This window comes from Acartia tonsa, chromosome 1 (assembly GCF_053477335.1).
Source record: "Acartia tonsa isolate MP-2025a chromosome 1, ASM5347733v1, whole genome shotgun sequence".
Classification (NCBI taxonomy): Eukaryota; Metazoa; Arthropoda; class Copepoda; order Calanoida; family Acartiidae; genus Acartia; species Acartia tonsa.
Genome location: NC_137260.1, coordinates 33,581,035 through 33,604,301, shown reverse-complemented (window position 1 = coordinate 33,604,301; position 23,267 = coordinate 33,581,035). Strand labels below are relative to the sequence as shown.

Genomic DNA, 23,267 nt, shown 5'->3' with positions numbered 1-23,267 from the left:
TCCCAAAATGTAAGTATGTCCATAAACATTAACCTGTTTTTAAGCAGTTTTTCAACAAATTTACCTACAATTTTGATTCGACATTTATACATTTATTTTCCGATTTTTCAGTTCAGATACTATACAAGTGTTAATGTCCGTTTGTCCTACCGTTTCAGTGCTTCGCTTTTATGGATGTTGTCATCCTTGTTCTCTCCATATTTTCTTTGTTTACAAAAATGCTATTATGTATACTAAACCTAAAAGAACATATTGTCCAAATTTAATTATAAGATTTGATAAAAAACACTTCAATTTAATTTTTTTGGTACACTCTCTCCTATAACTTCCATGGTCTCCCGCCCCTTGTCCATCCCCCGCCTTATTCTAACTCATTCCTTTGACCCTGTGGGGCTATAACTATCCAACCTAAAAACCCAACCCTAACTAAAATAGACATATTATTTTACCTTTGTTTGTGGTAACCTTTGTGGTGGTTGGAAAAAGAACACAGTAATAGTGTCTGACTGATTATGACGTAACAAAAAAAAAATTAGCCAATGAGAGGCCGTTATTGACCAATGGTAAAATCTATAGTGGCCTCTCATTGGCTAATTTTTTTTGTTACGTCATAATCAGTCAGACACTATTACTGTGTTCTTGGAAAAATTGCTATACTTTCTATCTTTTTATTGATGTCTATCCAAAAATTTCTATCCATCGACCAATCTATTTTAGTCTATCTAACTGTACATCCAGGGACGTCCAAGGAAGGGGGGATATAGGGGTGACTTAGCCCCCCCCCCCCAAGTATTTATCTACCTTTTCCTTTTTTTACACCTATCTATCTCTCAATTTTAACTATCTATCTATTGGTTTATGTATAAATCATTGAATCTTAAAGCAAAGAGAAACACTCATGCGTCCCCAACTACTTAACTCAACCTAATTATAAGATTTGATAAAACACTTGAATGATGTAGAAGATGTTTATGTTATGTTGATTGTTTTCCCTCCCCCAGTATCCTTATATTTTTCTACTGTAAGGCTACTCTATAGTTCACTTTGTCTGTTTGTTCATCAGTCTGTAACGATTTAAAGGAAATATAATTTTCTTGGCTGCTATTTTGAAAATACAGACGAAATTTTCATTATGATTTTTGTGACATGTTCATATCAAGTCAATACAAATTCAGACCTAACTAATGTTAACTTTTTTTTATAGAAAATACCCATCTTTCTCCTTATTTAGCTCTTTATTTTTATAATCAAAGGACGCATTAAGCCTTCAAAATCTTAATTTTGTTTTTATATCTAAAATAATTTTTGATATTCCGCCAATTATAGAATTAAAGCCACGTGACCTAGCGTTGTTTCACAGATGTTATCTTACTATATTATATGCGTAGCTCCTCTATAGGTTTGATGTATTTCCGCATTTCTGAGAGGTATTTAATTTGTTTTCAAAAAATAAGGATGACAACATCCAGAAGTAGCGAAGCATAAAAATCCCTTAGAAATAGGAAAAGTTAAATTTTGATACTGTTATTCATAAGTTTTTTGAAAATCGGACCAAAAACACTAAAGATATAAGAAAATATGTGAAAAAATATAAAAATAGCTAAAACGCTGTTGAAAAAAGGTCCGACCGATATGGATGTTTTATAGTTGATTATGCTCCTTAATGATGGGAATGTTGTCAAAAAAGTTTCAGCCTTCTACGTTTTATAGGAAACAAATAAATCACATTTTCCCCATAACGTTACGGACTGACGGTCAGACATAGTATAGAGTAGCTTCTATACTAAAAAAAAATTTTTGTTAGTTTTTTATACACTTGTATTATTGGATGTAATCTTTAAGATGCTAAAATTCAGAGTTATTACGACATCCATGGACTTTAAAATTAAAATATATAGACTTAAAATCTTGTTAATATTTTCTTATCTTTTAACCAATACTATCTTTCTATAATTCGCATCATATAAAGTATACTTCATATTTCATGTATCTACTAGCGGCTTCGCTCCTATAGGCATATATGAGGTCTTGAAGGAAGAAGGAAGGGATGAATCAATCCTTCACTATCAATTGTAGTTTTATTTAGTAGCGATTTCTCTTTTGAGGTTGGAGATTCCCTTACCCAAAATTATTATAAGCACTTACTGTAAAATAAATCCTTATCCTTCTTGAGATACCCCTAAAAGTAAGGGGCGCAACTCAACTTTCCATATGAAATGTCTTTATACAGTATGACTATATGAATGCCGTTGGGACGTCTATCTAAGGTCCCAAAGGGCGTTATGCTCGGTAATTTTATACATACATGAATATAGACATACATAGACAGATAGATAAAATATATATAAATCCCCGTCTAAAGTAACAAGATATATCTGTTTGTGTATTAGCCTGTAGCAAAGGATCTAGCTGAACCGATATGTTTCTCCTTTCCATGAATATGTCCAGGTAAGGTTCATAACTATTTTAGAGGATGCTACATACACCCAGAAAAAATACTCCCCGAGTCCCTACAGAATTGGAGCCCTTAGAATTTATGAACGATTCCACATTTCATTATAAATTAAGAATTGATATGGTATTTATTACATTTATTGTTAGTTTGATTTTAGCAAAGCTTTTAACTTAAACATATTTGTAAGATATAGAGAGCAAAAGAAAAGGTGAGATAAGAAAAAGGCTTTTAAATTTCTCATTATAAGAATTGCGTTATTTTTATCGTATATCTATGTAGCTAATATAGGTAGCTGTAGGTATACAAGTTCTTTTGTGGTCAAATATTTACTTTCATTCGTCTTTCAGTTATATTTAATTCTTCAGTTAACTTTGGAAATTGAAGTTTAAAATTTTAAACACTTTAGTGACAAAAAGTTTGGGTTAATTTAGAATACAAATTTATATTGGGATAGTTACATAGATACAAAATTTAAAACAAAATATAAAAGTACAAAAAGTTGAAAATTATGGGATTTTTAAGCCACAGTAAAACAAAATTTATACATTAATTTTTAGTCGACTTTATTTTTGTATAAATTAAAAAAATATAGCTTTTGTCGCGGATTGGCCTTTTAAAAAAATGGTTATCTTAGACAAGGTTATAATTTCTGACTTTACATCGCTATTCATTATTTTACTTTAGATATAATTATCTCTGTCCGTGCAATTAGGAGTTTTTATGCCCTGGCACAGCAACTTTAAATAAGTATTCCCAATTCTCTTAACCAGGATAAACTCAAAATTTGCGCAAGTTTTAATACAATCTATTCGGTTAAAATTATTTTGCATAAAATATGCTACTCTAATTAATAATAAGGTAAAATTTAAGTTTTCCTTTCTCTTAAAAAATTTAATAATGTTAGTTTTATTTTTCCTTTCACATTAGAATTATGTAGAAGAAGGCAAATCTGATAAATCACCGACCTACTGTTCTAAAATCTATAGCTTTAATTTTCTATATCGATTAACATCAGGATTTTCTCTATAGTCACAATTTGTTGAAAATAAGTGTAGCCAAATATGAGTTTAGCCAATTTAACTCTTTAACCTGCTAACTTTTTTTTTCAACCCCTCCCCTATTATTCAAACTTTACAACTAGTTTTTAAATTCACTTCAGTTAAATTAATTCATTATTCTAATTAATTTTGAAGTTGTATATTTTTACAATATTTTTGTTGATAATTAATACAATTTATATGTATTTATTGGTAAACCTATCATACAAAGTAGAATGATGTCTGTCCGTCTGTCTGTCCGTCCGTCCCTTAAGATCTTTGTAACCACTGGACCGATTGGATTCTACTCTTCAGGGAATATACCTACTGTTTCTGTGGTGGTTTTAGGCTAATTTCTATAAAAATTCCCCATAAATTTTTTTTCATGATGCAGAAGATACCAACTATTTGGTGCTGCATCCCATGTGTATATTTTTTTTATTACCTCTTGGTTCAAAGCCCCTATAAGCTAGGGTCGAAGCCGCTAGCATTTTAAAAAGTAGTGAGATATGTTTATAGCTGTCTATTCAAATAGTGCATATTTTAATTTAAATTTTGAAAACTAAATTCGTTAGGTTTTAAAAAATTTATTTAAGAAATTAAAAAAAAAAATAATGAATCGTGTGAAAATATGAAATTATTAGAAAAAAAAGAGATAGAATTGAAAGACTGAGCTAAAATATTTTTGTTGTTGACAGGGGCCTTAAAGATTTCTAGAGACGAAAAGAAATGTAAAGAAAGTAAATTTGTTTCTTCAGGTATGTCTATTTGTAATCAAAGATTCCACTAATCACTCACCACTGGACCAATTGGTTCTAATTTCAAGGAAAGCATGATATAGACCAAAGCCAGATTTTTATTAAAGATGAATTGGTCAACCCTCTCTTTAAAAAAAATCAATCCCTATTTTCCTATTCTCGTTAAAATATTTGTTTCATTTAAAAACAAGATTAAATGTGAATGGGGTAAAAACCTTGCTTCATCTAGAAGAATAAATTAAATCTAACCTGTATGTTCTCTGAGATGATTGTAAGCTAAACTATTGTTGTTATTGTGTTCCTAAACATAAAAAATACTTTATGTCAATTAAAATAAAAGCAATAATAAAGAAACATTAAAAAAGATTAAATTCAAAGAAATATAAAATTTTTTACTGAAACAGTAAGTGTAGACATTTTTGATGGTAAAATAAACAATTTCTTTGCATACAATGAAGTAGCTAGGAAGACAACATCCATAACATCATAAATGTGAAGGTAAAAGTTTAGAAGAAATTTTCAAAACAGACGAATAATTATAATTAAATAGCAGCTTCGTTACTAAGATCTTAGTTTTACCTGATTCATCATATGAAACGAGCTCAACATTGGCCATTTATACATTGAACTTATCAGGGAGGAGCACCTACATTAATAGATAGATATATAGATAGATGAAGAATACCAATCCTTGAAAAAATTACAACCACTAGACCAATAATTTCATTTAAATAAGGTGAATCTATAGGTTCAATTTGTTGGGAAAGTAGCTTGATCTTAAAAGTAAGACATTCACCCTGTCTTCTTCAATAAAGCCGCAAATTTGTAATAGCATAAGGAGGTACAACGTTAAACGTGTTTTATGCGATTTGAGCCGAGATTCGAACCCATCACCTCGCCAACGAGCGGATGCGCCAATTGTTACGTTATAGTCACGCGGGATTATCAATAGACAGAAAAATAGATTGATAGGTAGATAAAATGCGCTTAGTAGATTAATAGATTAAAATGTTTCATGTAGATAAATAGAGAAATGTATAGATTGTTCATTAAATTAGGGTTAACATCTAAAGGTGGACTCAAAGATAATTTGATTATAAATAGATAAATAGATGTTTCTTGCTATTAAGAGATAAAACATACCAATAGTTTGATAAAGTAGGGTTAACCTCTAAAGGTGAAATAGTATGGGGCTGCGTTGGTAAAGGATCAGACAAGGTTGGTGGACTTTCCATTTCTGTACGATCACCTAAATATTTGTTTACATCATTATTTTTACTTTTACTGTTTAACCGAACTATTCTGTTCATTAAACATTCTTTACAGCCGATTCGTTCATAGCTCTGATTCTAAATTTAAGCATGTTGGATTTTTTTTCGATTTCAACCTTTGTGTAATGAATCCCAAATAGTTTTATAATATTAGCGCCACCAAAAAAGTATGTATGTCCATTTTAAAGTGTTGCCCATTGTTTTACTGTATTTGCCTGCCTTGCGCTTTTTTATTCGGCTGTCATAAGAGATAGAGAGGCGATAATCTTTTTACAAGACTGATGATTCTTTCTATGAAGTTTGTGCTTATAAACGAAAGAGAATATTTCATTGTATTCAAGTATTGTATTCTATTTCTTAAAAAATAAAATGTCTAACCTTTCTCTTTCGGTGAAACTAAGCTGAACGCTGACGACACCTCTGACATTGTTTCTGGTTACATTAACAATTTGGCTGATTTATCTAACCAATTAGAAGCTTTGCTACGTCTTTTTTTTAACCAATAAGAGGTTATGGTTGATTTGTTTTAACTAATCAGATTCAGAAGCTTAAAGGTCTTTGAAAGTTCTCTTGTATTCTGAATTTCACTAATAAATATCTTTTAAAAGATTCTCAAACAGAAATAATTACAGTAAATGCTCATTTTCTGAAATATAACAAATAAAATTTAGAATAATTTTGATCGATTATGTAATTTCAGACTAATATATTTCAGACTAAAAATGCATATTAGTTTGATATAATTTGAGGCAAAATTATTTGTTCTACGTTGAGCACTAAGTTCCTTCCCTATTGTTTTTAAAAGTTTTGAAATTTAGTGGAGGGGGCTATAAGTTCTTCATTTGTTTATTTATTACCTTAGTGCAATTAGGTTGTGTTATATTCGATAATGGATAGCTCTACAGTGCTTTAGAACCGCAGGTATAGGCATCGAAGGGTTAAAATCCCCCCCCCCCCCCATCCTTATTTTTAATTTATTCTATAACTAGGGAATGGGATGATTCAAAATATAGTATATGGAAAAGTTTTTTTCAAGGAAACGAAAAAATGGCGTTTCGTTCAAAATCTTTTGCATAATATTGAACAGATTTTTCAATATTTTGAGATCTAGAACAGCACAACTACTTAAGGTCAATATTTGCTAGCAAATTACCTAAAACTTCCTCTTTATTGACGATTCCCTATCGAAATTGAATGTATTAGGTTTGTTCAAACTTGGTTTATGTTACTGTGTTGCCTCTGGATAGGATTAAAGTTGTTATTCTTAAAAGCAAAGCAATTTTTATAATTGGGTCAGCCCATAAGTCCGTCCATACCTACGTCCGTAAAGAAAAGCGTTTATTGTTAATTTTGGCATGCAAGAATAGTATCAAAGATTTCAAAGTTGGTGTGATGATTCCTATAATAGTTTGTTAGATACACTTTATTTAGCGTAGCAACTCTAATATCATTACCGGAAAGTATGTATGTTCAGTTCATTTAAAACGAGTTATTTTAAAAACTTTTTTTGCAATTCTTTTTTACTTGATATATTTATCCTATTTGTCGGATTATTTATGATGATTTCTAGGCGAGGCACAAAGTAATCAGCGAAACAACTATATAATGATGTCTTAAAATAAAAGTATAGTAATGTATTAAGAATCATTAAATAATTTTTGTATAGATTTAAATGTAATTTAAAAGGTTAATATATTTTTGATTTGATGTCTTAAAATAAAAGTATATAATGTATTAAGAATCATTAAATAATTTTTGTATAGATTTACATGTAATTTAAAAGGTTTATAAATTTTTGATTATTGAAGGCGTTATTAATTTCCTTTTGTCTGTCTGATTTGTTGAGATTCATTTTATGGATGCTGTCAGCCTTGTTTATTTGAAATTTGGCATGAAAACAAGATATGAAATCTTTAATTGAATCTGCAGTGTATGAGAGGTTATTTTTTCAAGCTAAGACAAAACCATTACATTAAAATTAAAATTCCTTTAAATGATGTAAACAGTTTTTTGATAGTAATGCAAGCTTAACATTTCACATAGCGTCGACTTACCAGATTTATGATAATAAATGAAATATGACCAACTTTTAAAAAACATATAGTCGATAAATAAATTGAAATTAAAAGTCACTATAATGCTTAATAAATGAGGAATTATGAATGGTGATAAGAAAATAAATCACAGTATCCCAGAGAAGGAGCCAGATAAAATCAAACTATATCCTTCTGTCACCAACCACAGGGAGACCCTAAAAAAGGATTTTGGGGTGGAATGAAATGTGGAAGGGAGGATAGCAAGCCTAGAGAAAACCACAGATTGCGCTTTTGCTTTGGTAGCATTGTATGTGTGTGGGTGTGTGTTTGGGCATCCAAAATTTTCGGAGAAAACCACTTCCCATTCTTAACTCAATAGTTTCCCTATTTCCCCCTTTTCTCAATGATCTAGAAAATCTGAGGTTTACTTGCGATAGGGGGAGGGGGGTAAGGGGACCTCTCGGAAACCAACACTTTACTTCTCTTCACTATATTCAATAAAGGCGCACACTAACACACACACACACACACACACACACACATAGTTCAATAAATATCAGAGTATAGTCTAATCTTTAAAAGGTTTTAAGTAAAATAACTTTCTTTATATTAGTTTGGTGATAATATCATGAATTCATCTTAATTAAGTTTCACCTATAATAAGCAGAAAGCCAAGGGAGAGTGTAGGTATAGCGCATCCACCCTATGGTAAATAAACGGGATGGTATCACCCTTCTAACAACCAATCCAAAGGGGACTATACTCCTCTGATACAACCAACAAGATATGAAAATTTGTTTACGCGCTTCATTACTCAAATTAGCATTCAATTTGAGAAAGGTTTGTTATTTTATTAAATTTGTTTATTCGAACTGAATGTTTATCTTAAGGCTAACACACTCATCCACTCACCTCATAATGAACTAAAACCCTTGTAAATGTACTAAAGCTACCACCCCAATGAACCAATCTTGGTTTTATTTTATAGGAGGTGTCTAAATTTTCAGGAACCCTCACCAATTAAAACCTATGTAACAATTTTACATAAGTAGCTAACATATGATTTTATAATCAACTTACTTATTAGGTTATGCCCATTTAATCTTTCTTTATATTGTGAATTATTTAAACATCGAACTCTGGGCTCAGAAGAATCTTTACTCTCTGTAAACCAAAGAGAAGTAAAATCTTAAACTATTCCAGATGGGATGGGGAAGGGGGGAATGGGTATAGCTTAATTTTAAGGAGGGTGGTATATGCAATGCATTCCCCTCTCTGAACTAAAACCTTGGGCAACCAAAGTTAGGCAGATTGAGTGATACACACATAGAGTGGGCCATGGAGAGGCATAAACAAAAACTATTTAGCCTACATTTTTTTTCATCAGTTATATTTTCATAATGATATAACTTTCTTTTCAGCTTAAATAAGAATATTAGTTTTCATATAATGTCTTATCCCTCATAGTACATACAAAGACAAAAAGAAAATAAATTTAATAAAGAAAGGCAATAAATTAAAAAAAATAACCTTTTCATGAATTAAGTTCATCAAGTTTTACTATTTGCTTATCAGAATATATTTATCTCTCCCTTTGCACAGTGGGCTTGAGATTTTCTAAGAGGAGGACTTCAAAGGGGGCATTCAAAGGGGTTAAACACAGCAATGATTTCCATGGGTGCCTAAAGGGGCAGGGCAAGCTGACTTACGAATCAGCGCAACCTCACTCACAGCACAAAGATTCCAACAAATATCCTCCAATCACCACGAAGATTTAGGCACACACCAAAGAGATATGGGAGACAGCAGGAAGGAAATAAAGTTGCAGAAGTGGTAGTGAGATAAGGATATAGAGATACTGAGTAGACTGGGAAAGATTTGTGGAGCCACAACAAGTTTGTAGTATGTAATGTTTGTATGCGTGTGTCATTGATAATATACAGAATGTAACACGTATTAAATAAAAAAGAAAAGAAAATAAGAAAGAGAAAAAAGGTACTGAGAATGTAATGAAAGAAAATAGATATTAAAACCTATACCCTTACATAGAACAGAGGTGAGTTAGAAAAAAGGGAAGGGAAAAGAAGAAAGAGAGAGAAAGTATATTGAGGCCACAAAAGCATATCACAGAAGATTTTCGGAGGACAATCTGTTGAGATACTCAAAATATCTATCTATTTTCTATCCAAATATCTATCCTTCTATTTAAATCTATACCTACCCTTTGTTTTCAAAACTTCTCCTTTTGGGTATGAAACTTAGTTGCGCATGGATGCCGCTAAACCAGAGCAAAGATTTTGCCGCCAAATCTTACCCACACTCAGATTGGCGGCAACATTTGGCAGATTTTCTTCTAGATTTTTTTCTTCACTCTCTCTCTCACACTTTTTATATTTGATGCTACGTTTTTAGAATTTTAAGTTAATTTTTCGAAGAAGATTCAATATTTAAGGGAAGCTTCTTATAAGTATTTAACTATTACATGTGTATATTTAAAATTCGATTACTATATGTATGAATTTTTTTTTTAATTGAGGCATAGAACAAATAGAGGTATAGACAAAAGTTATATCTCCCTTATAATCTTCTTGCCGTTACTAAGTCGTTCACTTTACTTAGTTTTAAGTTATACGAGTAAAGCTATAGCTCAATAATGAAACAGGTTATTGGACCTTATACTCTTTACATAGTTTAAAATTAAGTTTCACATCTATAACCAATATTACCTACAGAGACGAGGCTGCTGACAATGAAAAAATAAAGTCAGGTCCAACAAGCAAGGATAATTAACGAATGGGACCAATGCCTCCGTTTGTGTCCAAAAAACAGAGGATATTATGTAAGGTGATGACCCTTTGATTGTACTACCTTTGTCTAGAAGTCCAAGCTATGCATAACATTGATTTGCACTTGTTCGGCCAGGGGATTCTCCCTACTCTAATAATTTTACATGCCTGACAAAGAATTTGACTCCTCTAGCCTGATATGGTGTTGTCCATACTTCTGTCTTCTATTGTATAGTACATCTTTTTTTTTATTGATTCATCTATTTATCTATCTTTCTATCACGATCTTATAAAAATGATATAACAAGATTAAGGATAAGAGCGGTACAAATTTGGTTCTTTGTTGCTCAATAAATATTTCATATTTTATACTCTTTTTATAAAGGTGTCAGATGGTTACAAATAAATGTGATATTTCAGAGTTGATTATTGTTGAATTATAAGGGTTAAAAATACTGTGAAATTTACTTATTTAATATTTTAGCATGTCAGGTTTCTGGGCTCGGCAATTGAGCGGCTGTATTGAAATTTCATGGATGCGGCTGGCTTAGGCTCAGGGTGGTAGGAAAGGTAGATTTGGCTTAGCGTGACTCAAGGTTGCTCTAGATTATCTGAATGTATACTTTGTGGTTGTGCCTGAAGGTAAACAAGGTTGTAACAAATTAAACTGTAATTAGCATATTTCAAATTGTTATACTAATGTTCTGTTCTTGATTTTATAATTGGCCTCATTCCTAGCTAATATCTTCTGAAATTGTTGATTCTTAACACGCTAGATTTAAATAATGTATAAAATAATATAACCTACTCTTTAATTACAATAGGCAGACTTACCAACACACCAACACACCATAGTTGACGAAAAGCTTCGTTTTCAATAAATAGCTTTAATAATCTTGAAAACGCTTATACGACACCCATGACGTATAAGGTTAGTTCTCAAGAGAACTATTGCAGTAGCATCACAGTATAAAAGCAAGTTCTACATAGACATGTATTACAGTGTAACATTATAACAAGAATCAAGATTAAAACCCTGCCATAAAAAAACAGCCACCACGTATGGTTTATATCAAATGATTCAGAAGTTTTTATTAAATTATCTTCGATTATATTCATGGGTGGGGGAATTATAAATCTATCTATCTGAATATAATATTTATAGTTGTATATCTATCCATTTACTATAATTAAGAAGTCGATTATTTTTATTGTTTTTTTTCTTTATAACTTTTGTCTGTTTTGTCAAATGCTTTGCGAAATTCAAACTTACATGAAATTAATTAAATTATCAAATAATTATTCCATCTTTCTCATTTTTAATCTTTCTATAGTCTATTAGTCTATATATACAAGTAAGGCTCATATTTGTCTAACCACTGAAATAATTCCATTTTGATAAATTTCAAATATCTCTCTGGATGGTTTCTAACTATTTATTTGAAATTCTTAATGCATTTGGCGTGTTTCAGACTATTTCTTGCCCTTTGAAGATCCCAATAAACAAAAAAATGGAGGGGGGATTTTTTTTATTTTTTGGGGGGTTGAGGATGTCACACCTCCAAAGAAAATACTTAAAACCACCACAGGACAAATAGGTATATACCCTGAAGACTAGAATCCGATCGGTTCAGTGGTTACCAAGATCTTAAGGGACGGACAGACAGACGGACATACGGAAAGACGGACAGACATCAAGCTACTTTGTATTATACTAGCGGCTACGCCCCTAGAAGCCTCTAGGGGCACTTAATGTAGGAGGGGGAAAAGTCGACCTTATCTCATTTTAAATTTGAGTTCCAAAAGAGTAAAAAAAAATTTTTTTTTGGGGGGGGGGTGAAGACTACCTCCCAAAAAATAGTTTAAAACCTTCCCAGGACCTATAAGAAGCTTCACTGTAAAGGAGAACATTATCAGTTCAGCAATTGGCGAGATCCTTCGGGACAAACAAAAAATGCTTACTACTTTATATTATAGGATAGCGGCTACGCTCCTAGTGGCCTCTAGTGGCATTTAAATGTTTTTTTTTATTTGAAATATCTAATTTGAGAAATAATTTGTCTATGTTATCAGCTGTTAAATTCATGTCTCTACGCAGCGCGTCTATGCTAGCGACACTATATGGCGGAAATATTTTAATTTTTTTTCTCGATTTTATTGTGATTTCTCTTGGGAGGGTGGTGGTACCCTCCCCCAAAATAGTTATAAACCTTCACGGGACCTATAAGAAGCTATCCTGTTAAGGAAAACCCGATCGGTTCAGCGGTTAGCGAGATCCTTCGGTACAGACACACAGACAAACATCCTGTTACTTTGGTATAAGGACTAGCAGCGGGGGGATTTTTCATATTTTGGGGGAGTTGGGGGTGTCCCACCCCCCTAAAAAATAGTTATAAACCTTCCCGGAACCTATGAGAAGCTACCCTGTTAAGGAGAACCCTATCGGTTCAGCGGTTAGCGAGATCCTTCGGTACAGACACACAGACAAACATCCTGTTACTTTGAAACCTTTTGGCCAATGTATCCTTTGACGTAATAAATGCTAGGGTCGCAACGGCTTTGTCTATATTGTAGAACACTAACTATAATAAAGTAAATTTAATTAGTTCGTATTTAATCCGCTAGAGAGTATTCCTTGGGGAAATGGAACCAAAAAGAGGTAGGAATGTATTAAATGTCTGATATATTTTTAAAAATTTAGTTTTGTCATTCTTCCTCAATAAATGATGTAGTCGCTAACCTACCTGTAGACAACCGAAACTCCTATGGTCTAAACTGGTTTGATGTTCATAACTTTTATAAAAATTCAAAATGGAAAAGTAGTCTGCCTTTCTATCTCTTCGATTGACCTTCTGATCATCTGATTTATGTTTGTGTTTATAGTTTATTTGTTTACCTGTTTTGCTGTACATCAATCTATTTGTCTGTCTGTAATCCTGTGTGTATTTATGTCTGTAATCCTGTGTGGATTTGTCTGTCTGTAATCCTGTGTGTATTTCTGCATGTAATTCTTTGTCTGTTGTTCGATCTATCTGTCTATTTGTCTTTTCATCTGATTGTCTGTAAAAAAGAGAAATAAGATTTATTTTTGTTTTTAATGTGTGGCTATTCCAATATATGTATACTAGCGGCTAAGCCCCTAGAGGCCTCTACGCACCGGATGAGGGGCGGAGTTTAAATTTCGATAATTTAATTTTTAAATTTTAGATTCAAAATTTTTTTTTTACATTGTTGAGATTTTGATTCATGTTTTGTTTGGTTTAAAAAAATGTTGAATTTTTTTTATTGAGAGGGTAATTGTTTTTTCTAGGGGCGGAAGTGTTGTGGTACCCTCCCTCAAAAAGTTATGTATTCCTTTCCAGGAGCTTTGAGAAGCTACCCACTAAAGAGAGAAGCATATCGGTTCAGCGGTTAGCGAGATCTTTCTGTACAGACACACACACTCACATCCTGTTACTTTATTATAAGGATTCTTGCTAACATATTATGTCCTTTAATTTTTTAAAAAACTTTACGAGATAAATTTGCGAAAAAGGGGAAATAAATTATTTTTAAAAGATTAGCGAAACAAGTAAAATATTTTCATGATCAGCACTTTAATGATAAAATATAATTAAAATTTGGAGAAAAAAAGTTTCGATCAATGTTTACTAATAAAACTTGATTTTGGTCCATATACTCTGGTATTTAATGTTTTATATTGTTTCCTTTCTTATGGTGCGATTTTGTCCAAGATTTGTACATTTTTCATTTGGGGTTATAACTAAAATATCGGTTTAAATAAATTAGAGAAGCTCCGATATTAAAAAAATTTATATAAAAAGAAAAGGTTAAATTTTATCCCTTTGGGAAATCAAAATATTTCAAAATATGATGGAAAAACAGAGAGAGAGACAGAGACAGAGAGAGCATAGGCGTCCAAGGGGGGGGGTAATGGGCCAATTGGCACCCCCAAACGATTTTGGGGGTGCCGTAGGCACCACCAAAATTTTTTTCATTTTACCCCCCCCATTCAAAATTTACCCCTACCCTGGGGGTGCCGTAGGCACCCCCAAGCAAATTTTACCCCCGGGGTAAAAATTTTGGGGGGGGTAAAAAAAATTTGCGGCGCGCTTCGCGCGCCATTTTACCCCCCCCAAACACGAATTACCCCCCCCCTACAAATTTTTTACCCCCCCCAAAATAAAAAGCTTGGACGCCCCTGAGAGGGAGAGAGAGAGAGAGAGCGAGAGAGAGAGAGAGAGAGAGAGAGAGAGAGAGAGAGAGAGAGAGAGAGAGAGAGAGAGAGAGCGAGAGAGAAAGAGAGAGAGAGAAAGAGAGAGAGAGAGAGAGAGAGAGAGAGAGAGAGAGAGAAAGAGAGAGGGAGAGATTGAGAGAGAGAGAGAGATAAAGAGAGAATGAGAGAGAGAGAGAGAGAGAGAGATAAAGAGAGAATGAGAGAGAGGAGAGAGAGAGAGCACGATATATATATATATATATATAGAGAGAGAGAGAGAGAGTGAGCGCGCGATATATATATTGATTAACTTAAATTATATTTGCGCTTTTAAAAAAAGAATTTTACAAAAAATGATTTTTATGAAAAAAAACCTTAAAATTTGATGCAGATTTCAAATCTACCTGTTACATTAAAATTCTTTCCCTCTTATATAGTCTACTCGCAGCCAAGATTAAGACTCAAATTAAAACCCGTTAGCTTTGATATTTTTGAAAACATGGATTGTCATATTTGGTTAATTTGTTCGTATGTCCATTTATGATTTTTTGATTGGCTATCTAAAGATGTTGTCATCCTTGTTTTTTATTATATTTTGATATTTTCTAAACTAATAGCTCTTTAAGGTACTTCTATATGTCCACTCCATATAATATGATTCTGTGTTAGGTGTGAATAAAACAAGTGTATAATGTATAGACGATTCATATGACAATTTGTCATACAAGTATAGCAGTACAGTAGCAGACTAGAGGATGTGGGTAATATGCTGTCACACAATGGGTAAAATCATAGAGGAAACAGCTCTGTAAGATGTGCAAATTGCTATATTAATATTTCATTATTTGCTATAAAAGAGAGAGAAAGATAAGAGAATAGAGGGAGAGAGAGAGAATAGTTGTTGTAGGTTGGATGCTTTTCTTGTTTTTGAAAACGTAAGAAACACATGTTTTGATGGGGGTTGGGGTCATTGGGGCTATTTTTCTCACGAGGATGTAATAACCTTCCACCAAAATAGTTATAAACATAAACCTTCTCTGGACCTATAAAAGCTTCACTGTAAAGAAGAATCATATAGGTCAAGCAACTTGCGAGATCCTTCGAATGGTTTTAAAGATGTTACTCTTTTAAAATCAGACCTAATTAGTACAATATTGGGGTTGAAGTCAAATAAAACGATTTAAACATGCCTAAACATGGTTGTAGCTATCTATTATAATTTAATACAGTAAAAAATATCGTCTGTAAAAACATGCATGTTTTTTTGCACCAAAAATCTTTCCTCCCAAACTTTGATCTACTATGACTAATTTTTACTATTATTATTTGCACAAAAAAGATAAATGTTTTTACACTAAGATTAATTCAGCTAGCAGGGAGGCATATCTCATAAAAAAAATATTTCAGAATTGTCATTTTAAATATATTCCTTTCTATGCAAGATTTATATTCTTTTTAGTTGTGTAGCTACTCTTTAATTGATATTTGTATCCACCACCACGACAATATAATAACACCCCTCTTGTTGTCTTTATTACACCCCCCCCCCCCTAGATTTAGGTTTAACGTAGGTGTAAGTTATTTTTTATTGCACTTTGCAAACCCCTCTGGTAAAACAATATGCACGCCAGTAGTGATCATGTAACACATTTAAGAGATGTTAATCTTGTGTGACGCTTGTGTCTGTATAGATATCTTAAGTAGACTGATAAATGCTAACCACTACATTGTTACGTTAAAGTAATGGTTAACTTTTTAAAATTAATATTTAGTCTATGTGGATGGAGGCGTAAATAGGAGCTGAATAAAGAGCAGAGCTGTCTAAAGTGGTGGCTCCAGAGCGCTGGAAATGTCAAAAAACTTAAGGGTGGTGGTATTATTTTAAAGGAGGGTAGCTTAAATTAACACCATAAAACAAACGAAAAGCACAAAAAAATCGGTCAGCGATTAACATGTTCTTAAGCCTCAGAAGGACAGACAGACATAGTATTACTTACATAGGTAAATAGGCTCTCTATTGGATGGGGTAGCGGCTCTGTATTTGAAGAATGAAAAATACTAATATGAAGATCTCGATCAGATTATCAATAGTTTCTTCAGACCAAAATTTGTTGTACTTTATATAATACTATCGGCTACACACCTCGACCCCATCCCCTTTTAGATTTGAGTTTCAAATGAGTAACAAAAATATTTTTGGGGGGAAGGGGTGTTTGGACACCCTCCCCAAAAATAGTTTAAAACTTTCCCTGGATCTATAAAAAGCTTCACTGTAAAGGAGAACAATATCGGTTCAGCGCTTAGCGAGATCCTTTGAGACAGACAAAAAACGCTTACTACTTTATATAATACTAGCGGCTTTGCCCCTAGCCACTAGGGGCTTTTTCCCTAAAGGTCCAGGGGAGAATTAAAAATTTTTTTTTACATTTTTAAAAGATATTTTCTGTATTTTATAACTTTATATAACTCTTTATAACATTTTATAACTCTTTATAACTTGTTATAACTGTTTATATTTATTTATATTAATTTATATTTTCTAAACCCTTCGAATTTTTTTTTTATTGTTTTTAAAAATTTCTTTGACATTAGCCTTTATGGGGCTTCGCCCCTACAGGAGAAGGAAGGTTTCACAATCTTTTTGAATTTGAAAAAAACAAAGTTTAAATGAAGAAAAGAAATTTAAGAAGAAGAAAATAAATTAAAAATATAAAAAATTATAAAAAGTATAAGTTCAGCGCTTAGCGAGATCCTTCGAGACAGACAAAAAACGCTTACTACTTTATATAATAGGAGGATAGATAAGCTTTTGTTTATAATCTCGCAACCTATCCATAACTTTAAAGAGATTTCGTGATTATTCATTATAAATGTATTATAAATTATATTATTACGCATATATCAAACCGTGACAATAATAACTGTAATTGAACAATGATTTTACTCCCTAATTAAACATTAGTGTTTAAGAAGCTGCGTTAAAAAGAACAGTTGTTTCTTTTTAAATTTTTAAAGACACCAGAAAATTGTTAAAATAGGATTATCTCTTAACCATTATCTATTAATCTACAGCTAAAATGTTCAAATAGTATTAGAGCCACAATCTTTACTTATAAGGGCTCAACAAACATCTTTAGAATGTAAAAAGTAAAAATTGAATGAAAACCCATATTGTGGCTCAACGCTTAGTGCATCGGCTAGTCGCCGCGCCGACGAGGTAATTCGAATCTCGAGTTAACACCGTGCGTAATAACTAAAGACATTACAAATGGTTCCTACTGCTGCTATCTCAGATGCGCTATATTAATAGTTAGTGTAAATTACTAAAGTTAGAACTTCCAGACAAAGGTCTTGCAGTTGTCTGTGGGACATATCTACAACTGAGAAAATGAATCTCCCTAAATTTTGTTTTTAAAATATAAGTATTGGGTGTAGGAAGGGGAGGGGGATGTGACTCCCAAGGAAACCTTTAAACATTAATGAGGTTGCTGCACTTGCATATAGTGTTCATTGATATTTTACACCATTAAATTATTTTTACCTCCATAAATATAGTTTTGGGATCATGGAAGTATTTCTAGCCCCTATCAAACGCTACTGTGAAAATACGTCGAAACCCGCTACATTCTTAACTTTCTTTGATACAACTTTTGATTTTACAGCAACCAAGACGACATTTTCTGGATGATTTATTTTCAAGCTTAAAAGAGTGTGTTGCTTTTAATACATCTAATAAATTCTATCAATCATTAATTGCAAATAATTTTTTTATTGATTTGAAAATAAGTTAATATTTGATAAAACACAAATTACTAATAAGCTTTTTTACTGACTAAAATATATGTATATTACAATAGATAGTTGTCCATTGATAGGAAATTTTAAATATGAAGGAAAATCCGAATAGTTACCCATGCCAACGTCAAATAGTGATTATTCCTTACATTTTTAATTTCTTTTTAAAATCGAAGCTTTTCTGTAATTAGGATCGGTCCGTTCGTCTATCACGTACAGTTAACTTTTTTCGTCTACTGGAACGGTTAGCTTTTTTGTAAAACGTTTAGCAATTTTTCGATAATTAAACAGGTTAGAACTGTATTATCGATTTCAAACTTTGCATGATGATCCCATTAACAATTAGGAACAATTTAGGAATCGTAGCAACTCTATAATCGTTACCAGAAAGTCCGTACGTCTATTAAAACATGCTGATTTTATACTTTTTTGACAACAAATTTCTGTATGTAATAATTATAATATTCATCTGATTTTTGGAATACTGACACTTAACAAGTTCGTTTATCCTACCATTTCAATTCTTCGCTTTTGTGAATGTTGTCATTCTTGTTTTGTGGACAATTTCTGCAAAACCTTAAAATATATTTTTCAGTATGCTTTATAATCCAGCATAAGTAAATTGAAGTTATTCAGTGTTTGAACTGGATACACTTTCGCTTCCTCTTTTAGCACCTAAAAAAAAGAGAAAAAACATTTGAACTGAAATCAAATAATTCAAATATTTAAGCTTATATCTGAGAAAAATAATGCAAAGGGAAGAAGGGGTATTTGAGCAAATATGGAGGATTAAAGAAAAGAGACGACTTTCTAATTTCATTTAGGGATGTTTGATATCTATAAAATAACCTGATTTTTGACCCACACAGAAAATAGTCTTGTTTTAGGGTTTTAAACAAGTTTTCATAAGAGAAAATTGCAAGATCAAACATAGATGAACATTTCATGATGTAGAAACAAATAGTAAAATATGACAATAATATAAACTTTCCTTTGAATTATTGTTTTTAGATTTTATGCTTAAATAATCAAAGTTAATATAGTAAACAATGAGCCTTGATTTTATTGTTTACCTTTCTCTTTGAGCAATTCAGCTATGTTTGTATGGTTTTTCTCAATTGCCAGGTCCAATGCTGTAAATCCTTTAATTAGAATAATTAATGGAAAAACTTCTAGAATATATTCCATTATAAAAGCATCAACCTACAATATGTACAAAATAAGCTGTTTACATGTTTAGAAAATCATTAGCTTTGCATTGATTAATTGTAATTAATAAAATTTGACTACTAACCATCACCATAAGTATCTTTGGCATTTACATCAGCACCCCTTGCCAACAGTATTTTCACGACATCTAGATTTCCACCCCAGGTAGCCATAATTAAACTGGTTTCGCCTACATGCAAAATATTTGAAGCAGCTTATAGTGCCTATAAAAAAATGGTGTCATATTATACAAACGAACAAGATAGGCCAGTATACATTTTAATTGACCAATGGTAAAATGTTTACTGGCCTATCATTGGTCATTTGTATTATATGATGTCATTTTTATATAGGCACTGTAAGCTGCTTACAATATTTACTATATAGTAGTCATTTACAGCTTTAAGAAGTTTAATTTTTATACTTTGATAATCTTAATCCACAATATTATTCAATAACCCTTAACATTGAATATTCTTTGATACCATGTAGAAACTAATGTACATGTGTGATGTTTCAGGAACTATGTCGCAACATTGATAAGCCAATGAAACATTTCCCAAATCAACTATACCTGACATGGCTGTGTCATAATAGAGTCATAGATTTTTGGATTGGTGTTTTTATTAGTTCCTGCCACAGACATTGTTTTGTTTGATCTAAATATACTTTTACATTCTATCTTGCTCACCGTTGTAATTAACTGCATCAATATCAGCTCCATTATCTAGCAACAAAGTCACTACTTTAGGATGATTGTATCTTGAAGCATGGATAAGACTTGTCCAACCTAAGAATAGTTACAAATAGATAAATTAATAATGTAATCCATCGATAGTGACATAAAAAGAACAAGTTATACTAAGAACTTTTTGAGATAGCTTCACTCAGTTTTGATTGTTTGCTGTTTGTAAATACCCTAGAAATAGAATTTTAAACTTATCTCCAAGCAAAAGCATAAAATCTTAGATATTACCTCCATTACTCTTTGCTTCTATAAAAGCACCATTTTCTAACAGCATTTTTGCAATACCATAGTGTCCCTCACTTGCAGCAGTCATGAGAGCAGTACCTCCTATCCATAGTGATTAAAATTGATTTTGAAAAAAGTGGTATTTCAATGTTTCATTACTAAAAAGTTTCTTGACATCTTTTATTTTGTTTTATAAAGATCACAATAAATATAACTATATTTAAATATTGGAATTTACCATCATAACTTGAGGTATTAACATTAGCTCCATAATCAATTAAGACATCTGCAGTCTTTATATATCCTTTAAAAGCAGCTACTTGCAGGCTTGTCTGTCCTATAACAAATCTTTTATATGTTAGGAAAATGTTACAAAATAAAAAAAGATACTTTCTTGCTTTAAGATATTTTAATGTACATAAAAAAATTTTACCCCGGGGGGGTTAAATTTGCTTGGGGGGGGGGGTAATTACCCCCTCTGAAATCTATTGGCAGGGGTAAATCCCCCCCCCCCCCAAAAAAAAAAAAAAAAATTTACCCCCCGGGGTAAAATTTTTGGGGGGAGTAATTTAAATTTTAAATGGGGGGGGGGTGTCAAATACAAAAATTTTGGTGGTGCCTACGGCTTTTGGATTTGAGTTTTACATTGTTTCACTGTTAGTAGATATTGCCTCATATGAAGAATTTTTCAATTTTAAAATTGACTGAATGAGACACTTGTAGAATAAGCAGAATATTTATATTAGACCTTTCGCAGGATTAGGTCTTTTGTAGGGTTTTATCTTTTGTAAAATATATCTTTTGTAAATTAGAGCGTTTGTGAATTATGGCTTTTGTAACATTATTCCTTTTATATGATTAGGCTTTTGGTATGGGTATATCCTTTGTGAATTAGATCTTTTGTAAATTATATCTTTTGTAGCAAAGCCATATGTAATATATTTGTTTTTTTTTAAGAATAAAACTAGAAATAATACATACTATCTATATACAACTAGCGGTTACGCCCCTAGGAGACTCTAGAGGCAATTAAGTCGGGGGGGGGGGGGGGGGGAGAAGTTGACAGTTCCTCCGTTTTTCACTCTTAAGATTTAGAAAGAAAAAACTAGTTAAACATTCCCTAGACATATAAGAATCTTCACTGTAAAGTGAGATCCATATAGGTTCAGCGGTAAGTGAGTTCCTTCGATACAGACAAAAAAGCTTACTACTTTATATAATAGGATTACAAGAAATCATAATTTGAACAGCTAATTTTAAATCTCTTACCTAAGCTATCTTTTCCATTAACATCAACTCCCGTAGCAAGGTAATGCCTAACTAATCTGAAATCACCCTGTCTGGAGGCATCAAGCAAATCTATAAATAAAGATAGAAATTTATGTATATGTAGTTTTACTATAAAAAAATAAATATGGATTGTTTGTAACTCAACTAACAAAAAATATTTATAATAAAGTAACATGAATCAGGATGTGTGTTTGTCTGTGTGTCTGTCTGCGTTTCTGTCTGTGTTTCTGTCTCTTTGTACCGAATGATCTCGGTAGCCGCTGAACAGCTCGGGTAGCTTCTCATGGGTCCCGATACACTGTGGGCTATAATTGAATCAAGACAAAAGTAAGTGCCGAGCCCTGAGACCTATGTATGGTAAAAATAGACATAAAATCATGATGATTCCAGGTAAAACCAAAACATTTCAGCGGGGGCGTAGCCGCTAGTAGGCAATAAATAGATGATTAAAGTTTCAAGCAAACAATAGAAAAAGAAAATGCTTTAATTTGATTTAAAATTCTTTTAGTTGTATCTAAAAATCTCATAAGTTTCAAACAGAATCCAAGAGAAAGGGGAGGAGGGTTCATTTGAAAGCATTATGAGAATACTTAACATAAAACCCATAAAAGGGGTTTGCCTACACAAGTTTAATTGTTTTCTTCACAAGTATTGCAACCACCACACCCTATAAAATGGATAAGGTATTGTTACTCCTATACTTTCAGGACATACAATTTTAAGGAAAAAATACCTTGAGTAGTTGATGGCTTTGGAGAGCATGTTAAACTACTGTCCACTAGCAAAATCAAACACACCTTAATAGAGAAAACTTAAAATTGTAGATTGCATAATGCAGTGTTTCTTCTCATATTCAGTAAAATCATCATATATATTTTTAATTGCATGGCCTTTATTTAAAACTTTAATTTGATAGCTCATAAATTTGTCCTATCAATTTCAAACCTTGCATGCGAATTTACGTAACAAGGTTATACTTTCGATCTTATACTAATGATCAAAAAATATTCTGTGACTATATCGTATAATGTTAGACATATTAAAGACAAATTATTGTGTTTCGCTTTAAGTACTTGTACGATACTTGTTTAAATTCATCCCAAGATAATTTGACTTACTATGCTTAAGGCTTTCATAACTTTGTATATATGTTAATTGCCTCACTGTATATCAGTTTCTGTGTGGTTGTGCTGAGTTTCTATATGTAAGAAAGAGAACCACAGGATTGGATCATGTTCTACTTCAGCTTTCCTAAAGCTTGAAAAAGGTCATTGGCATTTAGGGAGGAATAAGCCTGGTATTTATACCCATTAACAACAAATAAAAATCAGGTGTTCGATATTTAACTTATATATATAAAAAAAAGCTAAGACGTCCTTTGTTTCTTATTTTAACACGACCCAATCGGTGGGTTTTCTAGTTTGGATGTTTCGTTGTCTGT

General features: G+C 32.0%; 2 protein-coding genes across 4 annotated transcripts in view; both read right to left on the bottom strand.

Annotated features, from left to right (window-relative positions):
- The window catches only part of LOC145317453 (uncharacterized), a 30,561-nt gene extending 24,398 nt beyond the window's left edge, over positions 1–6,163 (bottom strand). For both annotated transcript variants that reach the window (XM_080158550.1, XM_080158558.1), the window contains exons 1-4: positions 5,900–6,163; positions 5,394–5,499; positions 4,830–4,896; positions 4,500–4,551 (exon numbers count right to left, since the gene is read on the bottom strand). In XM_080158550.1, the coding sequence (XP_080014676.1) occupies positions 4,500–4,551; positions 4,830–4,896; positions 5,394–5,499; positions 5,900–5,948 (274 nt within the window). In that variant the 5' untranslated portion in view covers positions 5,949–6,163. The remainder of the gene's footprint in view (positions 1–4,499; positions 4,552–4,829; positions 4,897–5,393; positions 5,500–5,899) is intronic.
- Positions 6,164–18,308: 12,145 nt separating this feature from the next.
- On the bottom strand, positions 18,309–23,026 carry LOC145332883 (uncharacterized). Of its 2 annotated transcripts, XM_080177987.1 has the most exons (9): positions 22,945–23,026; positions 22,560–22,623; positions 21,806–21,895; positions 20,775–20,873; positions 20,540–20,638; positions 20,255–20,353; positions 19,649–19,753; positions 19,428–19,496; positions 18,309–19,029 (listed from the first exon to the last, which is right to left on the bottom strand). In XM_080177987.1, the coding sequence occupies exons 1-9, from the start codon at positions 22,960–22,962 to the stop codon at positions 18,983–18,985; spliced, it is 690 nt and encodes a 229-aa protein (XP_080034113.1). In that variant the 5' UTR covers positions 22,963–23,026; the 3' UTR covers positions 18,309–18,982. The 2 variants fall into 2 exon arrangements, with proteins under 2 accessions (XP_080034113.1, XP_080034118.1); XM_080177992.1 differs by lacking the exon at positions 20,775–20,873.
- Positions 23,027–23,267: the final 241 nt, after the last annotated feature.